This window comes from Oncorhynchus mykiss, chromosome 21, assembly GCF_013265735.2.
Source record: "Oncorhynchus mykiss isolate Arlee chromosome 21, USDA_OmykA_1.1, whole genome shotgun sequence".
Classification (NCBI taxonomy): Eukaryota; Metazoa; Chordata; class Actinopteri; order Salmoniformes; family Salmonidae; genus Oncorhynchus; species Oncorhynchus mykiss.
In genome coordinates, this window is record NC_048585.1 from 80001 (window position 1) to 105000 (window position 25000).

At 50.7% G+C, this 25000-nt stretch overlaps 1 protein-coding gene across 1 annotated transcript in view; it reads left to right on the forward strand.

The window, feature by feature from the left end:
* The window catches only part of LOC118942820 (ELKS/Rab6-interacting/CAST family member 1-like), a 133957-nt gene that overhangs the window by 19739 nt on the left and 89218 nt on the right, over positions 1 to 25000 (forward strand). Inside the window, exon 2 of the mRNA XM_036956542.1 lies at positions 16363 to 16464. Coding sequence (XP_036812437.1) covers positions 16363 to 16464 — 102 coding nt within the window. The remainder of the gene's footprint in view (positions 1 to 16362; positions 16465 to 25000) is intronic.

Sequence of the window (25000 nt, forward strand, 5' to 3'; positions counted from 1 at the left end):
CTGTCTCCTCCCCCCTATACATATCTACCTCCATCACTCCAGTATCCCTGTCTCCTTACCCCCTATACATATCTACCTCCATCACTCCAGTATCCCTGTCACCTTACCCCCTATACACTATCTACCTCCATCACTCCAGTATCCCTGCACATTGTATATATGGTATTGGAGCTGACCCTGGAACTGAGCCTGTATATAACTACTGACCCTGGAACTGTCCCTGTATATAACTACTGACCCTGGAACTGACCCTGTATATAACTACTGACCCTGTATATAACTACTGACCCTGTATAAAACTACTGACCCTGTATATAACTACTGACCCTGGAACTGTCCCTGTATATAACTACTGACCCTGTATATAACTACTGACCCTGTATATAGCTACTGACCCTGTATATAACTACTGACCCTGGAACTGAGCCTGTATATAACTACTGACCCTGGAACTGACCCTGTATATAACTACTGACCCTGGAACTGTCCCTGTATATAACTACTGACCCTGGAACTGACCCTGTATATAACTACTGACCCTGTATATAACTACTGACCCTGTATATAACTACTGACCCTGGAACTGTCCCTGTATATAACTACTGACCCTGTATATAACTACTGACCCTGGAACTGAGCCTGTATATAACTACTGACCCTGGAACTGAGCCTGTATATAACTACTGACCCTGGAACTGACCCTGTATATAACTACTGACCCTGTATATAACTACTGACCCTGTATATAACTACTGACCCTGGAACTGTCCCTGTATATAACTACTGACCCTGTATATAACTACTGACCCTGGAACTGAGCCTGTATATAACTACTGACCCTGGAACTGAGCCTGTATATAACTACTGACCCTGGAACTGACCCTGTATATCGCTACTGACCCTGTATATAATTACTGACCCTGTATATAACTACTGACCCTGTATATAACTACTGACCCTGTATATAACTACTGACCCTGTATATAACTACTGACCCTGTATATAACTACTGACCCTGGAACTGAGCCTGTATATAACTGCTGATCCTGGAACTGTCCCTGTATATAACTACTGACCCTGGAACTGTCCCTGTATATAACTACTGACCCTGGAACTGACCCTGTATATAACTACTGACCCTGGAACTGTCCCTATATATAACTACTGACCCTGGAACTGTAGACACCACCCCGGCTATAACCCACACATACACTACCCACCCTTCCACCCAGGCTATAACCCACACAGACACCACCCACCCTCCCACCCAGGCTATAACCCACACAACACCACCCACCCTCCCACCCAGGCTATAACCCACACAGACACCACCCAGGCTATAACCCATACAGACACTACCTCCCCCCTCCCACCCAGGCTGTAACCCACACAGACACCCCCCACCCACCCACCCAGGCTGTAACCCACACAGACCCCACCCAGGCTATAACCCAAACAGACACTACCCACCCACCCACCCACCCAGGCTATAACCCACACAGACACCACCCAGGCTATAACCCACCCAGACACCACCCAGGCTATAACCCACACAGACACCACCCAGGCTATAACCCAAACAGACACTACCCACCCACCCACCCACCCAGGCTATAACCCACACAGACACCACCCAGGCTATAACCCACACAGACACCACCCAGTCTATAACCCACACAGACACCACCCAGGCTATAACCCACCCAGACACCACCCAGGCTATAACCCACACAGACACCACCCAGTCTATAACCCACACAGACACCACCCAGGCTATAACCCACACAGACACCACCCAGTCTATAACCCACACAGACACCACCCAGGCTATAACCCACACAGACACCACCCAGTCTATAACCCACACAGACACCACCCAGGCTATAACCCACACAGACACCACCCAGGCTATAACCCACACAGACACCACCCAGGCTGTAACCCACACAGACACCACCCAGGCTGTAACCCACACAGACACCACCCAGTCTATAACCCACACAGACACCACCCAGGCTATAACCCACACAGACACCACCCAGGCTGTAACCCACACAGACACCACCCAGTCTATAACCCACACAGACACCACCCAGTCTATAACCCACACAGACACCACCCAGGCTATAACCTACACAGACACCACCCAGTCTATAACCCACACAGACACCACCCAGGCTATAACCCACACAGACACCACCCAGTCTATAACCCACACAGACACCACCCAGGCTATAACCCACACAGACACCACCCAGGCTGTAAGCAGTGTCCCACTGAACTGTTAGCCTTTATCTCAGAGGATTCAGGTCTGCAGGTGGTTTTCTATACATTTCTTTGGGGGAGGAAAGACCTCGATCTACATAGAAATGACTGAGATCAAATTGAAGCTGTTAGACATGATAATGAACCTACATGTATACAGTCTCTTCACACTGAAAGCCAGACATGATAATGAACCTACATGTATACAGTCTCTTCACACTGAAAGCCAGACATGATAATGAGCCTACATGTATACAGTCTCTTCACACTGAAAGCCAGACATGATAATGAACCTACATGTATACAGTCTCTTCACACTGAAAGCCAGACATGATAATGAGCCTACATGTATACAGTCTCTTCACACGGAAAGCCAGACATGATAATGAACCTACATGTATACAGTCCCTTCACACTGAAAGCCAGACATGATAATGAACCTACATGTATACAGTCTCTTCACACTGAAAGCCAGACATGATAATGAACCTACATGTATACAGTCCCTTCACACTGAAAGCCAGACATGATAATGAACCTACATGTATACAGTCTCTTCACACGGAAAGCCAGACATGATAATGAACCTACATGTATACAGTCTCTTCACACGGAAAGCCAGACATGATAATGAACCTACATGTATACAGTCCCTTCACACTGAAAACCAGACATGATAATGAACCTACATGTATACAGTCTCTTCACACGGAAAGCCAGACATGATAATGAACCTACATGTATACAGTCCCTTCACACTGAAAGCCAGACATGATAATGAACCTACATGTATACAGTCCCTTCACACTGAAAACCAGACATGATAATGAGCCTACATGTATACAGTCTCTTCACACTGAAAGCCAGACATGATAATGAGCCTACATGTATACAGTCTCTTCACACTGAAAGCCAGACATGATAATGAACCTACATGTATACAGTCTCTTCACACTGAAAACCAGACATGATAATGAACCTACATGTATACAGTCTCTTCACACTGAAAACCAGACATGATAATGAACCTACATATATACAGTCTCTTCACACTGAAAGCCAGACAGGAAACATTGAAAACAAAAGAAAATACAGTTGATTTATTTATTGCTGCCTTCTGGACTTCTGAAGACGGCCGGGGCCGAATGAGTTTGACATCCAGCCTGTTGTTGACCGTAGAACATAGAGGTGTTGTTCCCTGAGCTGACACCAGTCAGGAGGGGTCAGCCCCCTGCGGCCCTAACTAGTAGGGATGAGGTCACCACCAGCAGAGTTAGGTCCCCTCTCTCTCTGTTAGGAGGGGTCAGCCCCCTTGCAGCCCTAACTAGTAGGGATGAGGTCACCACCAGCAGAGTTAGGTCCCCTCTCTCTCTGTTAGGAGGGGTCAGCCCCCTTGCAGCCCTAACTAGTAGGGATGAGGTCACCACCAGCAGAGTTAGACCCCCTCTCTCTCTGTTAGGAGGGGTCAGCCCCCTTGCAGCCCTAACTAGTAGGGATGAGGTCACCACCAGCAGAGTTAGGTCCCCTCTCTCTCTGTTAGGAGGGGTCAGCCCCCTTGCAGCCCTAACTAGTAGGGATGAGGTCACCACCAGCAGAGTTAGGCCCCCTCTCTCTCTGTTAGGAGGGGTCAGCCCCCTTGCAGCCCTAACTAGTAGGGATGAGGTCACCACCAGCAGAGTTAGGCCCCCTCTCTCTCTGTCAGGAGGGGTCAGCCCCCTGCGGCCCTAACTAGTAGGGATGAGGTCACCACCAGCAGAGTTAGGTCCCCTCTCTCTCTGTTAGGAGGGGTCAGCCCCCTTGCAGCCCTAACTAGTAGGGATGAGGTCACCACCAGCAGAGTTAGGTCCCCTCTCTCTCTGTTAGGAGGGGTCAGCCCCCTTGCAGCCCTAACTAGTAGGGATGAGGTCGACACCAGCAGAGTTAGGTCCCCTCTCTCTCTGTTAGGAGGGGTCAGCCCCCTTGCAGCCCTAACTAGTAGGGATGAGGTCACCACCAGCAGAGTTAGGCCCCCTCTCTCTCTGTTAGGAGGGGTCAGCCCCCTTGCAGCCCTAACTAGTAGGGATGAGGTCACCACCAGCAGAGTTAGGTCCCCTCTCTCTCTGTTAGGAGGGGTCAGCCCCCTTGCAGCCCTAACTAGTAGGGATGAGGTCACCACCAGCAGAGTTAGGCCCCCTCTCTCTCTGTTAGGAGGGGTCAGCCCCCTTGCAGCCCTAACTAGTAGGGATGAGGTCACCACCAGCAGAGTTAGGCCCCCTCTCTCTCTGTTAGGAGGGGTTCAAAAGGTCACAAATGGATGTTTGTAGCTCATTTCTACCAGCTTCCTCTTCCCTTATTGGTTGAGCCCTAACCCCCTGCCAGGGCTTGTGTTTCAGACGTGACTGTTTCCAAGGACATGGGGTTTGAATGGCACTGACATGGGGTACAAGAGTGTGTGCGCGTGTGTGTCTTTGTGCCTCAGAGTGTGCATGTGTATGAATGGCACTGACATGGGGTACAAGAGTGTGTGCACGTGTGTGTCTTTGTGCCTCAGTGTGTGTATGTGTATGAATGGCACTGACATGGGGTACAAGAGTGTGTGCACGTGTGTGTCTTTGTGCCTCAGAGTGTGCATGTGTATGAATGGCACTGACATGGGGTACAAGAGTGTGTGCACGTGTGTGTCTTTGTGCCTCAGAGTGTGTATGTGTATGAATGGCACTGACATGGGGTACAAGAGTGTGTGCACGTGTGTGTCTTTGTGCCTCAGAGTGTGTATGTGTATGAATGGCACTGACATGGGGTACAAGAGTGTGTGCACGTGTTTGTCTTTGTGCCTCAGAGTGTGTATGTGTATGAATGGCACTGACATGGGGTACAAGAGTGTGTGCACGTGTGTGTCTTTGTGCCTCAGAGTGTGTATGTGTATGAATGGCACTGACATGGGGTACAAGAGTGTGTGCGTGTGTGTCTTTGTGCCTCAGAGTGTGTATGTGTATGAATGGCACTGACATAGGAGACTGTTTTCAAAACAATACGGAGTTGACAGTTTAGAAAGAGTTCAGTTGAAGCTTTCATCAGATTTCATCACATTCCTTCAACCCTCCTTGGATGAGCCGAGGGATGGAGGGAGGGAGGGAGAGGGGTGGGAGAGAGAGAGAGAGAGGGGTGGGAGAGAGAGAGAGAGAGAGGTGGGAGAGAGAGAGAGAGGTGGGAGAGAGAGGTGGGAGAGAGAGAGATACACAGAGAGAGAGAGAGTGGTGGAGAAAAATGGAGAGAGAGGGGGGGACAGATAGAGAGAGAGAGAGACACAGAGAGAGAGAGGGGGACAGATAGAGACAGAGAGAGAGGGGGGGGTGGGAGAGAGAGACAGAAGAAAGTAAAAGTACACCTCAACATTGAGTCCGTTGGAAGGAAACTTTACATCGGTGATATTGACCTATTTCTATAATTTAATCAATAAGATAGAGTTTGGGACGTAGAGATCTTGAGGAATCCCCTCTATCCTTTATACCTGGTAGTTGTATTAACCCTCAACATCACCCCTCTCTCTCCCCATACACCCCTCTCTCTCCCCATACACCCCTCTCTCTCCCTATACACCCCTCTCTCTCCCTATACACCCCTCTCTCTCCGTATACACCCCTCTCTCTCCCTATACACCCCTCTCTCTCCCCATACACCCCTCTCTCTCCCTATACACCCCTCTCTCTCCGTATACACCCCTCTCTCTCCGTATACACCCCTCTCTCTCCCATATACACCCCTCTCTCTCCCTATACACCCCTCTCTCTCCGTATACACCCCTCTCTCTCCCTATACACCCCTCTCTCTCCGTATACACCCCTCTCTCTCCCCATACACCCCTCTCTCTCCGTATACACCCCTCTCTCTCCCTATACACCCCTCTCTCTCCCCATACACCCCTCTCTCTCCCTATACACCCCTCTCTCTCCGTATACACCCCTCTCTCTCCCCATACACCCCTCTCTCTCCCTATACACCCCTCTCTCTCCCCATACACCCCTCTCTCTCCGTATACACCCCTCTCTCCGTATACTCTCTCCGTATAATCAGTCAGTGGAACTCTGTGGGCTAATCAGTCAGTGGAACTCTGTGGGCTAGTCAGCCAGTGTGAGTGTGTGTGTTTGCGTCTCCAGTACACACAGGTTGAAGACAGCCTCCCCCGTCATGCACATGTCCTTCATTTCCTCCTTCTAAAAACACACACACTAAAAATAAACCGTCCAAAAAAACAGCTTGCCTTTTAGCCACACAATTACAGGGCCTGGGGCACTCTGCACCTGTAGAGGATATTCTACATCCCTCCCTCTCTCTTCCTCTCCCTTTTCCTCCCTTCCTCCTTCCCTCACTCTTTCTCTCCCTCCTTTCTCCATTTCTCCCTCCCTCCCTCCCTCCCTCCCCCAGTGTTGATTCTCCTCCTCGTGGCTGTGTATCGGTGCTTCTATCCCTCCCCTGTTCTCCCCCCTTCCCCTCTCTCTCTCTGTGTATGACTGCTCCAGGGCTGTGTATCAGTGCTTCTATCCCTCCCCTGTTCTCCCCCCTTCCCCTCTCTCTCTCTGTGTATGACTGCTCCAGGGCTGTGTATCAGTGCTTCTATCCCTTCCCTGTTCTCCCCCCTTCCCCTCTCTCTCTCTGTGTATGACTGCTCCAGGGCTGTGTATCGGTGCTTCTATCCCTCCCCTGTTCTCCCCCCTCCCCTCTCTCTCTCTGTGTATGACTGCTCCAGGGCTGTGTATCGGTGCTTCTATCCCTCCCCTGTTCTCCCCCCTTCCCCTCTCTCTCTCTGTGTATGACTGCTCCGTGGCTGTAAGGGATTTAGGTACTACAAGTCTAACAGCTTAAGCCTGACTTCCAGGGAACTTTCCCAAATCCTCAACCGTAACCACCGGAGCATGTGGAACAAATTGTCAGAGAGCCCAGCCTAGTGCTCTGTCAGGGACAGGGGAAGGGAAGGTAGTATAATTGTAGGGAGTGACGGAGCAAAGCCGGAGACTGAATGAGTTTGAATCATAATGGCAGCTCCATATAGCATCTCTATAGCATCTCTATAGCATCTGCGGGCGGCAGTTTCCTTAAGTGGAGTGGGACTAATTTTGAGACAAAATAGGTGTCTCTCTATAGCATGAGTTTATTTGAGAGGCATCTGCTCACCTCACACTCTGTGGCTACTGTTCTGTAGCTTGTCTATTTTAGAGAGCCAGGAGTGGGAATATGGTGCCTGAGAGGGAAGGATGGAGGGAGGGAGGGAGGATGTTTGGCTAAGGGTTTTTATTGACCTTTCCCTAAGTGGCTTGTTAAGCCAGTTGTTCTCTCTCTCTCTCTCTCTCTCTCTCTCTCTCTCTGTCTCTCTGTCTCTCTGTCTCTCTGTCTCTCTCTCTCTCTCTCTCTCTCTCTCTCTCTGTCTCTGTCTCTGTCTCTCTCTCTCTCTGTCTCTCTGTCGCTCTTTCTCTCTGTCTCTCTCTCTCTCTCTCTCTCTCTCTCTCTCTCTCTGTCTCTCTGTCTCTCTCTCTCTCTGTCTCTCTCTCTCTCGCTCTCTCTCTGTCTCTCTCTCGCTCTCTCTCTCTGTCTCTCTCTCTCGCTCTCTCTCTCTGTCTATCTCTCTCTCTCTCTCTCTCTCTCTCTCTCTCTCTCTCTCTCTTTCTCTCTGTCTATCTCTCTCTCTCTCTCTCTCTGTCTCTCTGTCTCTCTCTCTCTGTACAGAACCATGCTCAGTGGTGGTAGGAGCTGAGAGAGTCATTGAGAGAGCGTGCACATTTGTCTGTGAGGGGGAACTTATTGCTTGAGTACTCGGCAATGGCAACGCATTCAAACAATGGCAACACACTCAGGCAATATTTCTGTGCTGTTAGTGTAGGTAGTATGTCTTGAGTGCGTGAGTGTGTGTGTCTCTTCCCAGTCTCCAGTATCCCCAGGGGAACTTCTTCCCCTCATTAGTCCTCTCCTAGCTTAGCCTGCCACCCCACCGTACCCAGTGTGTGTGTGTGTGTGTGTGTGTGTGTGTGTGTGTGTGTGTGTGTGTGCCGAGCAACCAGCTGCAACCCTACTCTAGTCGAGTATCAGGCACGCACACACACACACACACACACGCGCACCATCGAGGAGCACCAAAGGGCCAGTGTCTAGTGAACAAAAGGCGCATGGCAGAGGTGTGTGTGTGTGTGTGTGTGTGTGTGTGTGTGTGTGTGTGTGTGTGTGTGTGTGTGTGTGTGTGTGTGTGTGTGTGTGTGTGTGTGTGTGTGTGTGTGTGTGTGTGTGTGTGTGCGTGTGTGTGTGAAGGCGCGTGGCAGACGTCCAAAACTTCCTCTCAGCTAATTGGCCTCTACAGGAACTATGGACTTGCCCCCCCCCACCCCCCCTCCCGTATGGTACGCGCCCCTGGCTGAGCACTCATTCACACACACACACACACACACACACACACACACACACACACAGACACACACACACACACACACACACACACACACACACACACACACACTCACACTCACACTCACACACATACACTAAATTAACACAAATTAAAATAACATCAAATTGATCAGAAATACAGTGTAGACATTGTTAATGTTGTAAATGACTATTGTAGCTGGAAACAGCAGATTTTTAATGGAATATCTACATAGGCGTTTAGAGGCCCATTATCAGCAACCCTCACTCCTATGTTCCAATGGCCTGTTCTGTTAGCTAATCCAAGTTTATCATTTTAAAAGTCTAATTGAACATCACAAAAACCTTTTGCAATTATGTTAGCACAGCTGACAACTGTTGTTCTGATTAAAGAAGCAATAAAACTGGCCTTCTTTAGACTAGTTGAGTATGTGGAGCATCAGCATTTGTGGGTTTGTTTACAGGCTCAAAATGGCCAGAAACAAAGAACTTTCTTCTGAAACTCATCAGTCTATTCTTGTTTTGAGAAATGAAGGCTATTCCATACGAGAAATTGCCAAGAAACTGAAGATCTCGTACAATGCTGTGTACTACTCCCTTCACAGAACAGAGCAAACTGGCTCTAACCAGAATAGAAAGAGGAGTGAGAGGCCCCGGTGCACAACTGAGCAAGAGGACATTAGAGTGTCTAGTTTGAGAAACAGACGCCTCACAAGTCCTCAACTGGCAGCTTCATTAAATAGTACCCGCAAAACACCAGTCTCAACGTCAACAACGTCCCGACTCCGAGATGCTGGCCTTCTAGGCAGAGTTGCAAAGAAAAAGCCATATCTCAGACTGGCCAATAAAAATAAAATATTAAGATGGGCAAAGGAACACAGACACTGAACAGAGGAACTCTACCTAGAAGGCCAGCATCCCGGAGTCGCCTCTTCACTGTTGACATTGAGACTGGTGTCTTGTGGGTAATATTTAATCACATGATCTACATCCACTTTGTAATTTTCTGGTAGAATCCAGCAATGGGGCCGGGCCCATTCATTTGTTTATTTTTGAAATTATATTTAATTATGGAATTATAACGTTGAGAGATGGAGGGAGGGGGATGGAGAGATGGAGGGAGGGAGGGATGGAGGGAGGGAGGGGAATGGAGAGATGGAGGGAGGGGAATGGAGAGATGGAGGGAGGGGGATGGAGAGATGGAGGGAGGGGAATGGAGAGATGGAGGGAGGGAGGGGGATGGAGGGAGGGGGATGGAGAGATGGAGGGAGGGGAATGGAGGGATGGAGGGAGGGGAATGGAGAGATGGAGGGAGGGGGATGGAGGGAGGGGATGGAGAGATGGAGGGAGGGGGATGGAGAGATGGAGGGAGGGGGATGGAGAGATGGAGGGAGGGGAATGGAGAGATGGAGGGAGGGGGATGGAGGGATGGAGGGAGGGGGATGGAGAGATGGAGGGAGGGGGATGGAGGGAGGGGATGGAGAGATGGAGGGAGGGGGATGGAGAGATGGAGGGAGGGAGATGAAGAGATGGAGGGAGGGGGATGGAGAGATGGAGGGAGGGGGATGGAGGGAGGGGGATGGAGAGATGGAGGGAGGGGGATGGAGAGATGGAGGGAGGGAGATTGAGAGATGGAGGGAGGGGGATGGAGAGATGGAGGGAGGGGGATGGAGAGATGGAGGGAGGGGAATGGAGAGATGGAGGGAGGGGGATGGAGAGATAGAGGGAGGGGGATGGAGAGATGGAGGGAGGGAGATTGAGAGATGGAGGGAGGGGGATGGAGAGATGGAGGGAGGGGGATGGAGGGAGGGGGATGGAGAGATGGAGGGAGGGGAATGGAGAGATGGAGGGAGGGGAATGGAGGGATGGAGGGAGGGGGATGGATAGATGGAGGGAGGGGAATGGAGAGATGGAGGGAGGGGGATGGAGAGATGGAGGGAGGGGGATGGAGAGATGGAGGGAGGGGGATGTAGAGATGGAGGGAGGGGAATGGAGAGATGGAGGGAGGGGAATGGAGAGATGGAGGGAGGGGGATGGAGAGATGGAGGGAGGGGGATGGAGAGATGGAGGGTGGGGGATGGAGGGAGGGGGATGGAGAGATGGAGGGAGGGGGATGGAGAGATGGAGGGAGGGGGATGGAGAGATGGAGGGAGGGGAATGGAGAGATGGAGGGAGGGGAATGGAGAGATGGAGGGAGGGGAATGGAGAGATGGAGGGAGGGGGATGGAGAGATGGAGGGAGGGGAATGGAGAGATGGAGGGAGGGAATGGAGAGATGGGGGATGGAGAGATGGAGGGAGGGGGATGGAGAGATGGAGGGAGGGGGATGGAGAGATGGAGGGAGGGGGATGGAGGGAGGGGAATGGAGAGATGGAGGGAGGGAGGGGGATGGAGAGATGGAGGGAGGGGAATGGAGTGATGGAGGGATGGGAATGGAGAGATGGAGGGAGGGGAATGGAGGGATGGAGGGAGGGAGGGGGATGGAGAGATGGAGGGAGGGAATGGAGAGATGGAGGGAGGGAGGGGGATGGAGGGATGGAGGGAGGGGAATGGAGAGATGGAGGGAGGGGAATGGAGAGATGGAGGGAGGGGGATGGAGAGATGGAGGGAGGGGAATGGAGAGATGGAGGGAGGGAGGGGGATGGAGGGAGGGGGATGGAGAGATGGAGGGAGGGGAATGGAGGGATGGAGGGAGGGGAATGGAGAGATGGAGGGAGGGGGATGGAGGGAGGGGAATGGAGAGATGGAGGGAGGGGGATGGAGAGATGGAGGGAGGGGGATGGAGAGATGGAGGGAGGGGGATGGAGAGATGGAGGAAGGTGAATGGAGAGATGGAGGGAGGGGGATGGAGAGATGGAGGGAGGGGGATGGAGAGATGGAGGGAGGGAGATGAAGAGATGGAGGGAGGGGGATGGAGAGATGGAGGGAGGGGGATGGAGAGATGGAGGGAGGGGGATGGAGAGATGGAGGGAGGGAGATTGAGAGATGGAGGGAGGGGGATGGAGAGATGGAGGGAGGGGGATGGAGGGAGGGGGGTGGAGAGATGGAGGGAGGGGGATGGAGAGATGGAGGGAGGGGGATGGAGAGATGGAGGGAGGGGGATGGAGAGATGGAGGGAGGGGGATGGAGAGATGGAGGGTGGGGGATGGAGGGAGGGGGATGGAGAGATGGAGGGAGGGGGATGGAGAGATGGAGGGAGGGGGATGGAGAGATGGAGGGAGGGGAATGGAGAGATGGAGGGAGGGGAATGGAGAGATGGAGGGAGGGGAATGGAGAGATGGAGGGAGGGGGATGGAGAGATGGAGGGAGGGGAATGGAGAGATGGAGGGAGGGAATGGAGAGATGGAGGGAGGGGGATGGAGAGATGGAGGGAGGGGGATGGAGAGATGGAGGGTGGGGGATGGAGGGAGGGGGATGGAGAGATGGAGGGAGGGGGATGGAGAGATGGAGGGAGGGGGATGGAGAGATGGAGGGAGGGGAATGGAGAGATGGAGGGAGGGGAATGGAGAGATGGAGGGAGGGGAATGGAGAGATGGAGGGAGGGGGATGGAGAGATGGAGGGAGGGGAATGGAGAGATGGAGGGAGGGGGATGGAGAGATGGAGGGTGGGGGATGGAGGGAGGGGGATGGAGAGATGGAGGGAGGGGGATGGAGAGATGGAGGGAGGGGGATGGAGAGATGGAGGGAGGGGAATGGAGAGATGGAGGGAGGGGAATGGAGAGATGGAGGGAGGGGAATGGAGAGATGGAGGGAGGGGGATGGAGAGATGGAGGGAGGGGAATGGAGAGATGGAGGGAGGGAATGGAGAGATGGGGGATGGAGAGATGGAGGGAGGGGGATGGAGAGATGGAGGGAGGGGGATGGAGAGATGGAGGGAGGGGGATGGAGGGAGGGGAATGGAGAGATGGAGGGAGGGAGGGGGATGGAGAGATGGAGGGAGGGGAATGGAGTGATGGAGGGATGGGAATGGAGAGATGGAGGGAGGGGAATGGAGGGATGGAGGGAGGGAGGGGGATGGAGAGATGGAGGGAGGGAATGGAGAGATGGAGGGAGGGAGGGGGATGGAGGGATGGAGGGAGGGGAATGGAGAGATGGAGGGAGGGGAATGGAGAGATGGAGGGAGGGGGATGGAGAGATGGAGGAAGGGGAATGGAGAGATGGAGGGAGGGAGGGGGATGGAGGGAGGGGGATGGAGAGATGGAGGGAGGGGAATGGAGGGATGGAGGGAGGGGAATGGAGAGATGGAGGGAGGGGGATGGAGGGAGGGGAATGGAGAGATGGAGGGAGGGGGATGGAGAGATGGAGGGAGGGGGATGGAGAGATGGAGGGAGGGGGATGGAGAGATGGAGGAAGGTGAATGGAGAGATGGAGGGAGGGGGATGGAGAGATGGAGGGAGGGGGATGGAGAGATGGAGGGAGGGAGATGAAGAGATGGAGGGAGGGGGATGGAGAGATGGAGGGAGGGGGATGGAGAGATGGAGGGAGGGGGATGGAGAGATGGAGGGAGGGAGATTGAGAGATGGAGGGAGGGGGATGGAGAGATGGAGGGAGGGGGATGGAGGGAGGGGGGTGGAGAGATGGAGGGAGGGGAATGGAGAGATGGAGGGAGGGGAATGGAGGGATGGAGGGAGGGGGATGGAGAGATGGAGGAAGGGGAATGGAGAGATGGAGGGAGGGGAATGGGGAGATGGAGGGAGGGGGATGGAGAGATGGAGGGAGGGGGATGGAGAGATGGAGGGAGGGGGATGGAGAGATGGAGGGAGGGGGATGGAGAGATGGATTGAGGGGAATGGAGAGATGGAGGGAGGGAGGGGGATGGAGAGATGGAGGGAGGGAGGGGGGTGGAGAGATGGAGGGAGGGGGATGGAGAGATGGAGGGAGGGGAATGGAGAGATGGAGGGAGGGGAATGGAGAGATAGAGGGAGGGGGATGGAGAGATGGAGGGAGGGGGATGGAGAGATAGAGGGAGGGGAATGGAGAGATGGAGGGAGGGAGGGGGATGGAGAGATGGAGGGAGGGGGATGGAGAGATGGAGGGAGGGAGATGGAGAGATGGAGGGAGGGGGATGGAGAGATGGAGGGAGGGGGATGGAGAGATGGAGGGAGGGGAATGGAGAGATGGAGGGAGGGGGATGGAGAGATAGAGGGAGGGGGATGGAGAGATAGAGGGAGGGGAATGGAGAGATGGAGGGAGGGGGATGGAGAGATGGAGGGAGGGAGATGGAGAGATGGAGGGAGGGGGATGGAGAGATGGAGGGAGGGGGATGGAGAGATGGAGGGAGGGGAATGGAGAGATGGAGGGAGGGGGATGGAGAGATAGAGGGAGGGGGATGGAGAGATAGAGGGAGGGGAATGGAGAGATGGAGGGAGGGGGATGGAGAGATAGAGGGAGGGGGATGGAGAGATGGAGGGAGGGGAATGGAGAGATGGAGGGAGGGGAATGGAGGGAGGGAATGGAGAGATGGAGGGAGGGGAATGGAGGGAGGGAGGGAGGGAATGGAGAGATGGAGGGAAGGGAATGGAGGGAGGGAGGGGTTGGGTAGAGTGAGAAAACCAAACAGAAGGAGATCAACCATCACATTTTGCATTGGGTCAGAGACGGAGACAGAGAGGGGGACGTGGTGCCGGAAGGGAAGGGCGAGGGTTTGGGCGTGCCACGGTTCCACTCCACTTCCCTCTCTGATTTAAATCATTTTATACGTCTTATGTTCTGTGTGCATCTACCATGTCCTGCTGAGGAGACTGGCAGCCTGATTGGTCATGTAGATATGATGATTCCCCCCATATCCATGTTCTCTGTTCTCATGTGGTCATCTACCACCTCACTGGATGAGACAGAGTGATCTGACTGCATCACTGCTGATTACCCTGGGACCGGACTTCACAATATATAAACACAACCACTCAATAAAAACAGCATGTTGGGGGGGTTACTGCGTGTGTGTGTGTGTTTAGGGTTACTGTGTGTGTGTGTGTGTTTAGGGTTACTGTGTGTGTGTGTGTGTGTTTAGGGTTACTGTGTGTGTGTGTGTGTTTAGGGTTACTGCGTGTGTGTGTGTGTGTTTAGGGTTACTGTGTGTGTGTGTGTGTGTTTAGGGTTACTGTGTGTGTGTGTGTGTTTAGGGTTACTGTGTGTGTGTGTGTGTTTAGGGTTACTGTGTGTGTGTGTGTGTGTTTAGGGTTACTGTGTGTGTGTGTGTGTTTAGGGTTACTGTGTGTGTGTGTGTGTGTGTGTTTAGGGTTACTGTGTGTGTGTGTGTGTTTAGGGTTACTGTGTGTGTTTAGGGTTACTGTGTGTGTGTGTGTGTGTTTAGGGTTACTGTGTGTGTGTGTGTGTTTAGGGTTACTGTGTGTGTGTGTGTGTGTTTAGGGTTACTGTGTGTGTGTGTGTGTGTTTAGGGTTACTGTGTGTGTGTGTGTGTGTTTAGGGTTACTGTGTGTTTGGGGTTACTGTGTGTGTGTGTGTGTGTGTGTGTGTGTGTGTGTGTGTGTGTGTGTGTGTGTGTGTGTGTGTGTGTGTGTGTGTGTGTGTGTGTGTGTGTGTGTGTGTGTGTGTCAATCCACATGAGGATATTTTCCTTTCCTTACTCCTCAGTGACACTTGTTAGTCCATATGTGGGTTTATATCTCTCTGTCTCTCTCTCTATCTCTCTCTGTCTCTCTCTGTCTCTCTCTGTCTCTCTCTCACTCTCTGGCTCTCTGTCTCTCTCTGTCTCTCTCCGTCTCTCCTTACCTCCCCCTCCATCGCTTCCTCCTTCTCTCTGTTATTAGTTTTTCACACCCTCCTCTTCTCCTCTCCTTTAAAGATCTCTTTGAGGGTATTTTCTCTCCTCTCCTCTGCTCTCAGATCAGTTCCAGCTGAAGAGGTTATTGAGGAAGAGGGTATTGATGAAGGGGGTTTTGATGAAGGCTATTGATGAAGGGGGTATTGATGAAGGGTATTGATGAAGGGGGTATTGATGAAGGGTATTGATGAAGGGGGTTTTGATGAAGGATATTGATGAAGGGGGTATTGATGAAGGGTATTGATGAAGGGGGTTTTGATGAAGGATATTGATGAATGGGGTTTTGATGAAGGGGGTATTGATGAAGGGGGTATTGATGAATGGGGTTTTGATGAAGAGGGTATTGATGAAGGGTGAGTATTAGATGCAGACTGTGTCCAATACAGTGACCCTTTCTCTTAACATGTGTTCCTCCCATGCAGACACAGAACCATATGAATCTGCTTGATGTTGATATTACTGTTGATAATACATGTATAATCATATTAAACTTTTCTTCTATGTCTCTCTACCAGACTCCATATGAAGCTGTAAACATTAGAATCTACTGTATGTTGATTAGAATGTTATTGCTACTCTGTTGTCTCTCTACCAGACCCAGAACCGTATGAATCTACTGTATGTTGATTAGAATGTTATTACTATTCTGTTGTCTCTCTACCAGACCCAGAACCGTATGAATCTACTGTATGTTGATTAGAATGTTATTACTATTCTTTTTAAGAGACATTTTTTTTAATCTTTATTTAACTAGGCAAGTCAGTTAAGAACAAATTCTTATTTTCAATGACGGCCTAGGAACAGTGGGTTAACTGCCTGTTCAGGTGCAGAACGACCTTGTCAGCTCGGGGATTTGAACTTGCAACCTTCCGGTTACTAATCCAACTCTCTAACCACTAGGCTACCCTGTTGTCTCTCTACCAGACCCAGAACCGTATGAAGCTGATGGCTGACAACTACGAGGCTGAGCATCTGAAGGCCTCCTCACGTTCTGAGCAGACCAATCACAAACCCTCCCCAGACCAGGTAAGAACACATGCAATGTATGTAAATGAAATGTTAATATATGCAGTCTTCTAAGGAGAAAGAGCCTATTGGTCCCTGGAATATGTGTTTGCTGTTGAGGAAGACTGCTGTAGCGATGCCAGTTCAAATCCTGCTGTAGCGATGCCAGTTCAAATCCTGCTGTAGCGATGCCAGTTCAAATCCTGCTGTAGCGATGCCAGTTCAAATCCTGCTGTAGCGATGCCAGTTCAAATCCTGCTGTAGCGATGCCAGTTCAAATCCTGCTGTAGCGATGCCAGTTCAAATCCTGCTGTAGCAATGCCAGTTCAAATCCTGCTGTAGCGATGCCAGTTCAAATCCTGCTGTAGCGATGCCAGTTCAAATCCTGCATTCAGAATTCACCCTTTCTCACAATCCCTCCAGCTGGTCAACAGAGGATTGGTTGGTTTATAAAGTCTGGTTTCTGGACGCTGTTCCAAGTGAAACTACAAACCTGTGAGACTATTAGAGTAGAATGTGACTTTATACTGTACAGTAAGTCATTATAGTCCAGGGTGTTACAGTAAGTCATTATAGTCCAGGGTGTTACAGTAAGTCATTATAGTCCAGTGTGTTACAGTAAGTCATTATAGCCCAGTGTGTTACAGTAAGTCATTATAGTCCAGTGTGTTACAGTAAGTCAGTATAGTCCAGGGTGTTACAGTAAGTCAGTATAGTCCAGTGTGTTACAGTAAGTCATTATAGTCCAGGGTGTTACAGTAAGTCATTATAGTCCAGGGTGTTACAGTAAGTCATTATAGTCCAGTGTGTTACAGTAAGTCAGTATAGTCCAGGGTGTTACAGTAAGTCATTATAGTCCAGGGTGTTACAGTAAGTCATTATAGTCCAGTGTGTTACAGTAAGTCATTATAGTCCAGTGTGTTACAGTAAGTCATTATAGTCCAGGGTGTTACAGTAAGTCATTATAGTCCAGGGTGTTACAGTAAGTCATTATAGTCCAGTGTGTTACAGTAAGTCATTATAGTCCAGTGTGTTACAGTAAGTCATTATAGTCCACTGTGTTACAGTAAGTCATTATAGTCCAGGGTGTTACAGTAAGTCATTATAGTCCAGTGTGTTACAGTAAGTCATTATAGTCCAGGGTGTTACAGTAAGTCATTATAGTCCAGGGTGTTACAGTAAATCCATAGTCTGGTCAAATGTAGTGCACTGTGCCATTTGACCCACATAAATGATCCATCCTTCCCATACTTAGTCATCTACTAGTCCTGACATCTGATCTCCCCATACTGAGTCATCTACTAGTCCTGTAATCTGATCTCCCCATACTGAGTCATCTACTAATCCTGTCATCTGATCTCCCCATACTGAGTCATCTACTAATCCTGTCATCTGATCTCCCCATACTGAGTCATCTACTAATCCTGTCATCTGATCTCCCCATACTGAGTCATCTACTAATCCTGCCATCTGATCTCCCCATACTGAGTCATCTACTAATCCTGTCATCTGATCTCCCCATACTGAGTCATCTACTAATCCTGTCATCTGATCTCCCCATACTGAGTCATCTACTAATCCTGCCATCTGATCTCCCCATACTGAGTCATCTACTAATCCTGTCATCTGATCTCCCCATACTGAGTCATCTACTAATCCTGTCATCTGATCTCCCCATACTGAGTCATCTACTAATCCTGTCATCTGATCTCCCCATACTGAGTCATCTACTAATCCTGTCATCTGATCTCCCCATACTGAGTCATCTACTAATCCTGTCATCTGATCTCCCCATACTGAGTCATCTACTGAGTCCACTTTTGTCTTCCACTCAGTCCTCTGTTTTATGTCCTCCTTTACACTTTTCTCTCTTTCCCCCCCTCCCTCCCTCCCTCCCCCTCCCTCTCTCCCTCCCTCCCTCTCCCCACTCCCTCCCTCCCTCTCCCCCCCTCCCTCTCCCCACTCTCTCCCTCTCCCCACTCCCTCCCTCCCTCTCCCCCCTCCCTTCCCCCTCCCTCCCTCCCTCCCTCCCTCCCTCCCTCCCTCTCCCCCCCTCCCCCTCCCTCTCCCCACCCCCTACCCCCTCCCTCCCTCTCTCCCCCCTCCCTCCCTCCCTCCCTGTCTCCCCCCTCCCTCCCTCCCTCCCTCCCCTCCCTCCCTCCATCCCCCCTCCCTCCCTCCCCCCTCCCTGTCCCCACTCCCTCCCTCCCTCCCTCTCAGTCTGTAATGTTTAATGTATCCCTAAAGGCTCTGTCCTGGTTTACAAGGCAAAGTCATTACAGCCAAGCATAAACAACAGGAAATTACATCTTTCACATTCAATAAAGCACAGCACCCTCAGCTGTAAGCTCTCCTATTATTTCATATTAGGCACCAAAACGCATTTAGGCACACAAAGTCCCTGACACACAGGCAGCATAGCAGACACACACACACACACAGTACACATGAGAAGAATGTATACACACACACACACACCACATTAGGCCCCAATCCCAGTCCAGTTCTCCATGCTTAGTGTACAACTTTACAGGATTTGATTGGCTTTGTCCGTCCATTGTTTTCCCAATGCTCAATCATGTACAGCCTGAAGCCTTCATGATGGACCTATAGCCTTCCAATGAGCCTTACAGCACAGTGTAATGTTACTGTACCATACTGTTTTGTCCTGCTTAACAGACAGGCCAGGGAGAGACGGAGAGACATGGAGGGAAGGAGAGACAGATCTCTCTAGCAGTCAGTCTACATAAGAAGAAGGAGACACAGATCTCTCTAGCAGTCAGTCTACATAAGGAGAAGGAGAGACAGATCTCTCTAGCAGTCAGTCTACATAAGGAGGAGGAGAGACAGATCTCTCTAGCAGTCAGTCTACATAAGGAGGAGGAGAGACAGATCTCTCTAGCAGTCAGTCTACATAAGGAGAAGGAGACACAGGTCTCTCTAGCAGTCAGTTTAAATAAGGAGGAGGAGAGACAGATCTCCCCAGCAGTCAGTCTACATAAGGAGAAGGAGATATGGAGGGATGGAGACACAGGTCTCTCTAGCAGTCAGTCTACATAAGGAGAAGGAGAGACAGATCTCCCCATCAGTCAGTCTACATATGGAGAAGGAGAGACAGATCTCCCCAGCAGTCAGTCTACATAAGGAGGAGAAGAGACAGATCTCCCCCAGCAGTCAGTCTACATAAGGAGGAGGAGAGACAGATCTCCCCAGCAGTCAGTCTACATAAGGAGAAGGAGAGACAGATCTCCATAGCAGTCAGTCTACATAAGGAGAAGGAGAGACAGATCTCCCCATCAGTCAGTCTACATATGGAGGAGGAGAGACAGATCTCCCCAGCAGTCAGTCTACATAAGGAGGAGGAGAGACAGATCTCCCCCAGCAGTCAGTCTACATAAGGAGAAGGAGAGACAGATCTCCCCCAGCAGTCAGTCTACATAAGGAGAAGGAGAGACAGATCTCCCCAGCAGTCAGTCTACATACGGAGAAGGAGAAACAGATCTCCCCCAGCAGTCAGTCTACATAAGGAGGAGGAGAGACAGATATCCCCCAGCAGTCAGTCTACATAAGGAGAAGGAGAGACAGATATCCCCAGCAGTCAGTCTACATACGGAGAAGGAGAAACAGATCTCCCCCAGCAGTCAGTCTACATAAGGAGAAGGAGAGACAGATATCCCCAGCAGTCAGTCTACATAAGGAGGAGGAGAGACAGATCTCCCCAGCAGTCAGTCTACATAAGCCAGTCCTGGTTTATTGCTCAAATTCCCCCTCTACATCATTTTAACATGGCGTCTTAACTTCTTCACCAGTACACCAAACATACAGTACAGTATGTATGAGCAATCCTGTCCACCAAGGAGTCCCTTCCATACCCCCAGGCCTCTGGCCCCAGAGGCCCCCAGAACAGAGAGTTATTCAGTTTGACACCTCACTCTAAAGGCTACAGAACCGGAATGGCCCGGAACAATACGACATGGAACAGGGAGAGAGTTAGAGTTGGTGAAGGAGGGATGAGGGAGTGAGAGAGAGGGGAGGGGGGGGGGGGGGATGACACAGTGTGAGATAATGTGTGTGAGACAGTGTATGGGGACTGCTTTCTGTCACAAAGTCAACCTGGAAAATATAGTCGGTGAGAAAGAATGTCTGTTCGGTAAATATTCACACACACACACACACACACGAGTTTGTGTGTGGCCGTCAACCTGACACACACACACACACACATTCCGTTAATCACAGAAACCCCCATCCCATTCGCTCATCTCTAGTTGCCAAGAAAACACTTAGTGTCGCCTCGTCTCTCTCTGATCTGGGGACAATTCCCTGTCATTATTCACAGACGGACAGTCCAATGAAAACAGGAACAACGGCAAGCATCACATCTCTCCACTATGTCATTCTTCCAGTCTTCCATTCCCCTTCACTCATTCTGTTAGCATAGGGAGGCCTAAAACCACACGATACTGCACAGACAGACTGAGAGAGTGTGTTCTTCATCCTGGAGTCCTTCTAGTCGGAACACCCTTTATCCACCTCTCTGATGAAGTCTAAATAAAGTTACAGCCGTCATTAGTCTCTCTCCTTCTCACTCCCTCCCTGATTTATTTCTCTGATTTTGTTTCTAGCTAGTTGTTACTGTAGCTGTTGTTGTCGTGTTTCTAGCTAGTTGCTACTGTAGCTGTTGTTGTCGTGTTTCTAGCTAGTTGCTACTGTAGCTGTTGTTGTCGTGTTTCTAGCTAGCTGCTACTGTAGCTGTTGTTGGCGTGTTTCTGGCTAGCTGCTACTGTAGCTGTTGTTGTCGTGTTTCTAGCTAGTTGCTACTGTAGCTGTTGTTGTCGTGTTTCTAGCTAGCTGCTACTGTAGCTGTTGTTGTCGTGTTTCTAGCTAGCTGCTAATGTAGCTGTTGTCGTCGTGTTTCTAGCTAGTTGCTACTGTAGCTGTTGTTGTCGTGTTTCTAGCTAACTGCTACTGTAGCTGTTGTTGTCGTGTTTCTGGCTAGCTGCTAATGTAGCTGTTGTCGTCGTGTTTCTAGCTAGTTGCTACTGTAGCTGTTGTTGTCGTGTTTCTAGCTAACTGCTACTGTAGCTGTTGTTGTCGTGTTTCTAGCTAGCTGCGGTCTTGCTACAGTACTGCACAGTAGCAGGAAAAGGTCTGGTCCTGGCTGGTCTTGCTACAGTACTGCACAGAGGCAGGAAAAGGTCTGGTCCTGGCTGGTCTTGCTACAGTACTGCACAGTAGATCAGACATACAGACATTCTTTCTCACCGACTATACTTTCCAGGTTGACTTTGTGACAGCTAATGTACTGCAGGAAAATTCTCAGCAACAAAAGAGTGATCAAATGAAGATCCGTAGATATTCCTGCTTTGCGTTTCGGTCCTACTGTCTTCATTGGTAAAGTATCTGCTTGTGAAACAGTGCTAGTATGTTATTGATACGAAAATGAAATGTTTTTTGACTGACAGGCAATGTTTTAATGCTTTCTGTTTCCTCGTGGTAAGTAATGATATTACCAAAATAATCTCTACCTAACCTTTTTCCTCCATTTTTTTATCTAACCAATAACCTTCCTTATTCCATGCTGCGTTGGACTAACTAACCAATAGGATGATGAGGAGGGTATCTGGGCATAGCCAATCCCTGCCCTCGCTCTCTCTCTCTCCGCCATTTTGTACAGAAGGGTGAGCCATGGTCTTTTTACTGGAGAATGCTGCTTTCTTCATAATCATCATTTCCTTCCTCCTTCACATCATGTCTTCCTCCTTCACATCATGTCTTCCTCCTTCACATCATGTCTTCCTCCTTCACATCATGTCTTCTTCTTTCACATCATGTCTTCTTCTTTCACATCATGTCTTCCTCCTTCACATCATGTCTTCCTCCTTCACATCATGTCTTCCTCCTTGTGTTGTGCTCCGGGATGTTGGATCTCTTGCTGCTTGTCACCTCATTCTCCAACCTTGTTCTGCAATTGAATCCATCCTTTTTGGTCCACTGTAACCGTGTCAGTGAGCGTTTGCTTCATCGTTGATCTCCCGTCATTATTTTATGTGATATTTGGTGGTCTGGGGTTTTTCTGCTAATTTGTTGAATATGCTTTGTGTTTGGACCTGAAATCAGCATTTTTACAAACAGTAGAGTGGATCAAAGTGATCATTATGGACCTGTTCAGAGAGTTACAGTATGCAGGCACACACGCACGCACGCACTCACGCACACACACACACACACCTAAGTTCTGTATCTGCTTAGATATCTTAATAATTTTCCCAGTGCGTCATGGAAACATTGCACACACACCATGTACACTACTGGAAGCTTGGCTCTGATTAGCTAGCCATATTCAAATAAATTACTGTCATCTGAAATATAATACTCAGTCCGATCCCGCTCGGCTTTCAAGAGCACTTACTGTTAGGCTCTGAGAGAGAGAGAGAGGAGAGAGGGGGACAGAGAGAGAGAGAGAGAGAGAGAGGAGAGAGAGAGAGGAGAGAGGGGAGAGAGAGAGAGAGAGAGAGAGAGAGAGAGAGAGAGAGAGAGAGAGAGAGAGAGAGAGGGGCAGAGAGAGAGAGGACTCCGAGCCCAAACGACCTGGCCTTCTCCTCCTCTTCCTTCCTTCTCTCCTTCCAACAACAGCGTTCTCATGTTCTCTTCTCCGCTGACAGTGTTGATGGATGGCCTTGTGTACGCAGATTGAATGTACAGCTCTACTGAACATGCTCCTCCATATGAGCAGCACATGTTTTCTTTATATGCCGTTAGCCTAGTGCGTTAGCGTGTTGCTACAACTGGCACCGGTTCCCTATGGGCTTTCCCACACAACAGAGGCTAACTATGCTAGTGTAACGGATGTGAAACGGCTAGCTTAGTTAGCGGTGGTGCGCGCTAAATAGCGTTTTAATCGGTGACGTCACTTGCTCTGAGACCTTGAAGTAGTGGTTCCCCTTGCTCTGCAAGGGCCGCGGCTTTTGTGGAGCGATGGGTAACGATGCTTTCGTGGGTGACTGTTGTTGATGTGTGCAGAGGGTCCCTGGTTCGCGCCCGGGTATGGGCGAGGGCACGGTCTAAAGTTATACTGTTACACTAGCAGGGCACTAAACACGGCTACAGGCCCTGACACTGTTGCTGTACTGCTAATGAATTAGCCTTTAGCGCTCCCCTGCTGGTGCTGGTAGCAGAAAGCCTGCAGGCTGGAATGTACATACACCGCCTGAGCAGTTGAATACAGAAGACACACACATGCGTGTAATTCACCATAGAGCATTGTGTTAGAACAGTGAGATGTTGTGCAGGTCCTGAACTGTACACAGTGACGGGAATCACTTAGCCAGAACTGTGGCTCCTTTCTCCCGCTAGCTCTCATTACCTTCTGACCCACAGGCCGGGCTCCTCAATAACACTGACCTCCAGGCCGGGCTCCTCAATGACACTGACCTCCAGGCCCGGGCTCCTCAATAACACTGACCCACACTGACCCAAACGCCGGGCTCCTCAATAACACTGACCCACACTGACCCACAGGCCGGGCTCCTCAATAACACTGACCTCCAGGCCGGGCTCCTCAATAACACTGACCCACAGGCCAGGCTCCTCAATAACACTGACCCACACTGACCCACAGGCCAGGCTCCTCAATAACACTGACCTCCAGGCCGGGCTCCTCAATAACACTGACCCACAGGCCGGGCTCCTCAATAACACTGACCCACAAGCCGGGCTCCTCAATAACACTGACCCACAGGCCGGGCTCCTCAATAACACTGACCCACAGGCTCCTCAATTACACTGACCCACACTGACCCACAGGCCGGGCTCCTCAATAACACTGACCCACACTGACCCACAGGCCGGGATCCTCAATAACACTGACCCACACTGACCTCCAGGTCAGGCTCCTCAATAACACTGACCCACAGGCCGGGCTCCTCAATAACACTGACCCACAGGCTCCTCAATTACACTGACCCACACTGACCCACAGGCCGGGCTCCTCAATAACACTGACCCACACTGACCCACAGGCCGGGATCCTCAATAACACTGACCCACACTGACCTCCAGGTCAGGCTCCTCAATAACACTGACCCACAGGCCGGGCTCCTCAATAACACTGACCCACACTGACCCACAGGCCGGGATCCTCAATAACACTGACCCACACTGACCTCCAGGTCAGGCTCCTCAATAACACTGACCCACAGGCCGGGCTCCTCAATAACACTGACCCACACTGACCCACAGGCCGGGATCCTCAATAACACTGACCCACACTGACCTCCAGGTCAGGCTCCTCAATAACACTGACCCACACTGACCTCCAGGTCAGGCTCCTCAATAACACTGACCTACAGGCCGGGCTCCTCAATAACACTGACCCACACTGACCCACAGGCCGGGATCCTCAATAACACTGACCCACACTGACCTCCAGGTCAGGCTCCTCAATAACACTGACCCACACTGACCTCCAGGTCAGGCTCCTCAATAACACTGACCCTCAGGCTCCTCAATAACACTGACCCTCAGGCTCCTCAATAACACTGACCCACAGGCTCCT